The sequence below is a fragment of the Lolium rigidum genome, chromosome 6, assembly GCF_022539505.1.
Source record: "Lolium rigidum isolate FL_2022 chromosome 6, APGP_CSIRO_Lrig_0.1, whole genome shotgun sequence".
Classification (NCBI taxonomy): domain Eukaryota; kingdom Viridiplantae; phylum Streptophyta; class Magnoliopsida; order Poales; family Poaceae; genus Lolium; species Lolium rigidum.
Genome location: NC_061513.1, coordinates 10,749,637 through 10,756,836, shown reverse-complemented (window position 1 = coordinate 10,756,836; position 7,200 = coordinate 10,749,637). Strand labels below are relative to the sequence as shown.

The 7,200-nt window shown below is 44.5% G+C and overlaps 1 protein-coding gene across 1 annotated transcript; it reads right to left on the bottom strand.

Annotated features, from left to right (window-relative positions):
- Positions 1 to 3,819: 3,819 nt before the first annotated feature.
- Positions 3,820 to 4,846, bottom strand: LOC124659726. Its single transcript, XM_047197547.1, has 3 exons — positions 4,781 to 4,846; positions 4,533 to 4,666; positions 3,820 to 4,249 (listed from the first exon to the last, which is right to left on the bottom strand). The coding sequence occupies exons 2-3, from the start codon at positions 4,620 to 4,622 to the stop codon at positions 3,842 to 3,844; spliced, it is 498 nt and encodes a 165-aa protein (XP_047053503.1). The 5' UTR covers positions 4,623 to 4,666; positions 4,781 to 4,846; the 3' UTR covers positions 3,820 to 3,841.
- Between the last annotated feature and the right edge of the window lie 2,354 nt (positions 4,847 to 7,200).

Sequence of the window (7,200 nt, the reverse complement as noted above, 5' to 3'; positions counted from 1 at the left end):
CATGCTGCATTGTGAAGGAGACAATGACATAGAAGATATATTTGTCAGTGAGGACAATGCAATTGTAGCAGAAGCATTAGCATTTGCAGAACCTGAACCTAAACCTGAGGCTTCACAGGTGACAGAGGCTTCACAGGTGACAGTGCATAAGAAAAAGAAAAAGGCAGCTAAAAGAGGTCCAGGTCCCACAACAAGAAGCCATTCAGCTGTGCAGATTGATGAGACTCCAGACATCATACCATCTGGAGATGAAGATGATTCAGCAGGTTTTCTGAAGGAGGGAGAAGATGATGGCTTTGAACCACTGTCAATGGTGCCCCCAAAGGGAAGGAAGAGTAGAAGAAAGAAACTAGCAGAGAGGAAATGGTATGATGAGAAGATGCTGCAGCCACATGAGCAGTTGTGTGTCAAAATGTGCTTTACCAATGTTCGGCAATTCAGAAATGCTCTCATTGATTTGTACATTGCTCAAAGTAGAAACTTCTCTTATCATAGAAACTCCAATGTCAGGATCATTGTGCAGTGCATTAAGGAGAAATGCCCTTTCCATGTGATAGCCTCAGAGATCAAAGGTGAGAAGACCTTTGTGATAAGAAAGATGAAGCTCAGGCATACATGTCCTACAACCACTAACAGTACCAGGGTTAGTGCAAAATGGTTAGCAGCAAAGTATGAAAGCTTGTTCAGATCATATCCAAACACAACAATTCAAACAATCATAGATAGTGCCAGGCAGCATTGTGGTGTGGAAGTACCAAAGATGATGGCCTACAGGGCAAAGTGGCTTGCAATTGATGTTGTTCTTGGTGATCACAGAGAACAATATGTTAGGGTTAGAGACTTTGCACAAACAGTTGTTGATACTAACCCTGGAAGTAGGGTTATAGTTACTACTGTTACTGAAGCTCCTTCTTTGGATAACCCTCATCCTGGCCCCACATTCCATGGTTTATTCTTCTGCATCAATGGAGCTAGAGAGGGGTTTCTGAAAGGCTGCAGGCCATTCATTGGTAATAGGTACTTTGTCAACATACTTGTTGTTGAAATGCATATGTACTTTCATTCTTTTTAATTCTAAAACTCATAATGTATGCAGGATTGGATGGGTGCTTTATCAAACTATGCACTGGTGCTCAAATATTGGCTGCAACTGGCAGGGATGGAAACAACAATATGTATCCAATAGCCTTTGCTGTGGTGCCTAAAGAGGATACAGCAAACTGGTGCTGGTTCTTGACCCAGCTAAAGTATGCTCTAGGTCGTGAATCAGGGCAGTTTGGCCATTACACAATCATGTCTGACAGGCAAAAGGTTGGTGCTTATACTTGTCTGCAATTTTTATTTAACTGCCATGACTTAGGTTAGGGTAGTTATAATGTACTAGTTGTCGTCGACTAGCTTGACTTTAGCTTGTGGTACTTGTAATGTACTAGTTGTCGTCGACTAGTTGTCGTCGACTAGCTTGACTTTAGCTTGTGGTACTTGTAATGTACTAGTTGTCGTCGACTAGTTGTCGTCGACTAGCTTGACTTTAGCTTGTGGTACTTGTAATGTACTAGTTGTCGTCGACTAGTTGTCCTCGACTAGTTGTATTGGGCTAGTCGTGGACGACTACTTGACGTCGACTAGTACACCTCAACTAGCTGTCTTAGTTTAGGATACTTATTGTCAACTAGTTGTCGTCGACTAGTTAACCTCGACTAGTTAACCTCAACTAGTTGTCGTCGACTAGTTAACCTCGACTAGTTAGCCATTTGTGTGCTAAAATAACTTGTATTTCTTGTTGTTCTGTTTAAATAGGGACTTCTTAAGGCTGTCAGTACAGTGTTTCCAAACTGTCCTCAGAGATTTTGCTTAAGGCACATATATGCCAATTTCCAAACTGCTGGGTTTAGAGGTGAAGATCTCAAGAAATGCATGGATGCAGCTGCCTATGCTTACCACAAGGATCACTTTGACATTGCAATGGAAAATCTGAAGAAAGAGAGTGAGGAAGCCTGGACATGGCTGAGCAAAATCCCAGTCCACACTTGGGCCAGACATGCTTTTGACACAAACTGCAAGACAGACTTGGTGGTCAACAGCCTCAGTGAAGTATTTAATAGATACATCCTGGATGTAAGGAAGAAACCAATCAGGACCATGATTGAAGGCATAAAGAACAAGATGATGACTAGGAATCATGAAAAAAGGATAGGTGCAGCTACAGCAGGTTGGGAAATCACTCCTCACTTCACAGAAATGTTAGAGCTGTCAAAGAAATACTCTAGGTTTTGCACTCCAAGGATTGCAGATATTGGGTTGTGGCAAGTGACCAACAGAAAGGGTGATGCAACACATGCTGTTGCTCCACAGCCAGGTCCAAGGGAGCAGCAAGCTCCACAGCCAGGTCCAAGGGAGCAGCAAGCTCCACAGCCAGGACCAAGGGAGCAGCAAGCTCCACAGCCAGGTCCAAGGCAACAACAAGCTGGTCCAAGGCAACAGCACACTGGTCCAGAAGGGGCTAGGAGGCAACCTTTTGTCCCACCAAGAACAGCAGCAGAAGATGATGGACAAGGAGGTCCAGCATTCAAAAGGACCAGGACCTGGGGCTACTTCAACTGTCGCTATGTTGGAGAGCAAGGGGAAGAAGGATCTTCCAACAACTAAATGAAGTTGGATCCTTATACATCTATGTTGTAATGGACCAGAAGTAGGCATTACTTCATTTGATGTATTCTTTTGTCTAGCTGATGTGTAACTAGTTGGGTTCTCCACTAGTTGTTGTAATGGACCAGAAGAAGGCCTTACTGATGCAAACAGCTATATAACTAGTTGGGTTCTCCACTAGTTATCCTTTTGGTGCTGTAAAATAGTAGAGACAGTCTGGGAGTGGTGTTTTGGAACATGGGAGCATATGCTCCCTCTATTTTAAAATGCATCTTACACATATTTTGAATTTCAAAAAAATTAAAACCAAAAATTCGCATGTAAATATTCTCGTGCTACACGCTTACAAAGTTGTTTCATAAAAAATTGACTTATCATGTGACGTGTGTAAAAAAGACAAAACTCACTGCTAAAAATAATGCTTTTCACAAGATAAGTTTTCTCTTTTTTATATAGACCACAAAAAATATTAGTTTTTCGTGAAACTTGACGAACGAACATATATTATGAATATGTACATGTAAAATTTTTTGTTAAAATTTTTCGACATTTCGAAATATAATTTTTTCGACTTGCCGAATTGAATTTCCGAGACAGTCTACTATTTGTTAAATGATGCCTGGGTAAAATAGTACTGAGCACTTCTGTCTGCAAATCTGCCAAGTTATCTGTTCCTGTGTCCTTTTTTGTCTCTCTAATTGACTGTGTTGCAAGTGACCATAAATGGGCGGCGCCGCCGTGCTCTGATGCCGCCGGCGGCCATAAATGGGCGGCGCCGCCGTGCTTGTGCTGTATTGCATGCAGTTCAACAATCAAACCTGTCAAACAATGTTATCACTTGATAGCCACAGCCATTTTCATCCATAAATTACTTAGTCGACAACGACTAGTCGACGAAAACCTCATTTCATTCAACAGCATCATTTCCTAGATTTTAAACACATTCATTCAACAGCATTTCAAACACACATAAATCCAACAGCACTTCAAACCCACATAATTCCAACAACACTTCAAACACACATAAATTCAACATGATCATAGTTCAAACAACTGCTTGCTAGCAAGTTCAACAAGACACTGAAATTGATCAACTGGATAACAAACTACTAGTCCATTACAACCACACATGATCATAGGTCATACACAAACTAAATACTTAACCTAACAGCTACATAGTTTCAGGCAACCATCATTCCTTCACTATTTCAGCTATCTTCTTCAGCTTGTCCTTCATCACATGGCCTGCATTGAAAAGATCAGACACACAGTACTCCAGCTTCCTCTTGTCTTCCTTCAAAGTGGCCACTTCTTGCTCTGCCTTCACCCTTTGTGCCTTCTCAAGCTCTAGGTCATGGGTTGTAAGCTCTGCAACATGCTCCAATGTGTTACCTAACTGTTTATGGAGCTCCAGGTTCTTCTTCTCCAATTCCCTTTTTTGTAACACAAGCTCATAATTCTTTGTTGCATAATCCACATTTCCATGGATCCTTGTGTCTCTCTCATCCTCATACATATTCCAAATCTTCAGCAAACACATCTTCATTGTAGATGGCCATTCACCATCAACCCAATGGATTTTGTCACACATCTCTTCCTCCTACACATCCAATAAATTAGAGGCAGTAACTACTAGGGGCAGTACAAAAAGATTGGGACTAAATTTGTTAAATAACTATTAGAGGCAGTAACTAAATAATTTCATCTATTTACTAGATTTGTTAAGTAACTAAATTTACCAGGATGGGACTAACTAATAGCATCTATTCCATCAAGCTAATTGAATGTACCAAATTCTACAAATATTATCTAACAAATAATATCAAATTCTGCAAATATTGCCATCAAGCTGTCAAATTATGTACACAATGCAATAACCATACCTTCATTCCACATCCAAGAAATCTCCTCCCGGTGTTTGCACCTTCGAAGCACACATACTTGTACATGGGCATGTCATGCTTGCAACGCATGTCACAATCATCATAGCCGGTGTAGTCTGGGTGCAGCAAGGTTTCTGGAATCTAAAGCAAGCCAGAGGAAGCAGATTTCAGAAAGGAATTTGACGAATCGAGGCTAGGACGAACAAATCCCAAATCAAAAAAAACCCTAACCCTAATGCCATACATACCGGTGGACGAGGGCTGAAGTCGTGCCCCTCGCTGAAACCAGAGAGCAAGCTGTCGTCGCTGCTTTCTCCATCATTCCAGGACGGCATGGCGACAGTGGAGCTCCACGGCCTGGCGGCGCGGCGGCGACGCTCAGTTAGATGCGGGAGAGGAGAACTGGTCGGGTCCGGTCGAGTGGAGCGAGAAGGTTTTGACCCACTCGATCGGGTCAGACGGAGATAGTTCACGGCCGTTAGCCACGTTGGCACTGACAGTGGGGCCTCAGAACCTAATTCGCTGTTTGCTCCACATTTGCTCAATCTGTTGTTGGCTGTCCCAGAAATGGTACTGACACGAAAAAATTACCAAGAGTTGTACTGACCTGTCCACTTCGTCCTAATTGTGGTAGTTCCTTGTAATTTACTCTTTAGTAGGAGACCATAATTTTTGAGAAGGAGTTGGGCTTTCTATATGCTCATCTGGCCCTCCGTTCAGATACAGTTATCTACTGAAAAGCCCATGCTCCATAACGAGCCCAGCTCCAGTCACTCGTGACTGTTTGTTGTAATGCTAAAGCCCAACACGATTGATGATCCAATCTGGAAACAAACCCACAGAGAGACAGAGCCGAGCAACTCAAGACGAGAGCCATGGCGGCGTTGGATCTGTCGAAGCTGGTGAAGGAGAGGAAGTTCTAGGTCGCCTCCTTCCTCGTCGCGTGGCGTTGGAGGCGAGCTGGGCGCGTTCAAGAGGTCGTCGTCGCACAATGCCGACAGGTAGCATTACTCTTCCGATACTTGCTATAGTGAGCTTGTTGACACAGAGATTATCTCATTGTGTAGTACATCATGCGTGAGACACATCCATCGGGGACAATTCAGAAAAGTTGTGCTTTAGCCTCCACTGGAAAGTTACTTTGGCGATCGAATTTCCTAGAATTCTGGCTGTGAGATGGTAGATGCTAGTACTCGGTCCCCAAATGGCCGGCTGTTTGCGGTAGAAGATAGATCGATCTAGCAGCAACTTTTTTCTGAATGATCCCATTTCTTCCTTATCTCTGAATATAACCATGTGCTGCGCCTGCGTGCTACCCTGTTTGCACGCTTTGCTCTCTGCTCCGCTCGACAATTCCTCTGCGATGCAGAGACGTAGTTTAGCTACAAGCCTAGCTGTCAGTGCACATTCAGTCAGTGTGCAGATCAAGGAAAAAATAGCGCGCTATAACAAAATAGCGTGGGTCTAAAAATACGCTATTAGCGTGCTATAGCGTGCTATTAACGTGAATAGCGCGCTATAGCGCCGAAATAGCGTAGCGTCGGCTCTCCAGATATGCTATAGCGTGCTATTAGCGTTGGAATAGCGCGCTATTTTTTTCCATGGTGCAGATCCCGTTGCTTGATCTGTCCATGCGTCTCCAAATCTGAGCGCTAGCTATCTCTCGTCTTCTACCTTGAAGATTCTTTGTTTCTTTCTGACTGATAATCCAACCGTTTGTACCTGCAGGGCAAGGGATACGATGAACACTACCAGTTGCAACAAGTTTGAGCTGGCGGAGGAGGAAGTCGACGACGTCCGTGCCCGGTGCATCCCCGCCGGGAGGAAGCCCGGCAACACCAACAGGTTACCGGCCAGCAGCCGGCGCAGCAGCCAGCCGGAGCCTAACGCGCTGACTGAAGAAAACTAGTCGGCGTGCACTGAACGTCTTGCTGCGGCACGCACTTCAGAGTTTTGTCAACAGTCTTCTCCATATTCCAACACAGCCCAGCAGCATCCACGACAGTGATTCGTTCCACGTCTAGATCTAGATATATTTCTCCTCGACTCATGTACCTCGGTAGACTAGTTTTTTTTTTTTTGGAGCAACCGGCAGGAGCTCTGCCTTTTCATTAAGAAGAGGGAAATTAGTTTATAAGGTAAACTGGCCGAAAACCGATACAAACACAACACCGTGTCCGGTTTATAAGGAAAACCAGACAAAAGAAAACCAAACACGGCACAGTTTTTCTGGGAAAACCGGCGAAAACCCGCACACCTGGCCACACGACCTGGATAAACCAGGTCCGGAGCGCCGCCGAAAGGCACCAGCACGACGGCAACAGCGAGCGCCACGACTGCCCGGTCCACGTCCCCGGAAAGGAAGTCGAGCCGAAAGAGACGGCTAGGCCTTTCAAGCTTCGAGGGGTGAGGCAGGCCGCAAGGCAAGCCAGCGGCACTCGCGCACCGACGGAACACGAAAACGTCAACCCAAGCAGTAGCCAAGGCATTGCCGGAGATGGCTCCCAAACATTCCAAGAAATGACGCCTCCAAGGAGGTGACGACTAGTTTGCGTCGTCGTTTCGAGAGGAGAGGAGGGAAATAACACTAGTTCGTTGGAAACAAAAAGCTGTAGTATGAATATACAGACTTGTCAACGAGGGTGGACTTCTTAGCTCGTGGCTACAT

Excerpts from the sequence above, each read along its gene's own strand:
- LOC124659726 (XM_047197547.1), bottom strand. The coding sequence starts at position 4,622 with ATGCGTTGCAAGCATGACATGCCCATGTACAAGTATGTGTGCTTCGAA. Across the intron at positions 4,250-4,532 it reads TTCTTGGATGTGGAATGAAG|GAGGAAGAGATGTGTGACAA; the intron begins GTATGGTTATTG and ends TTGGATGTGTAG.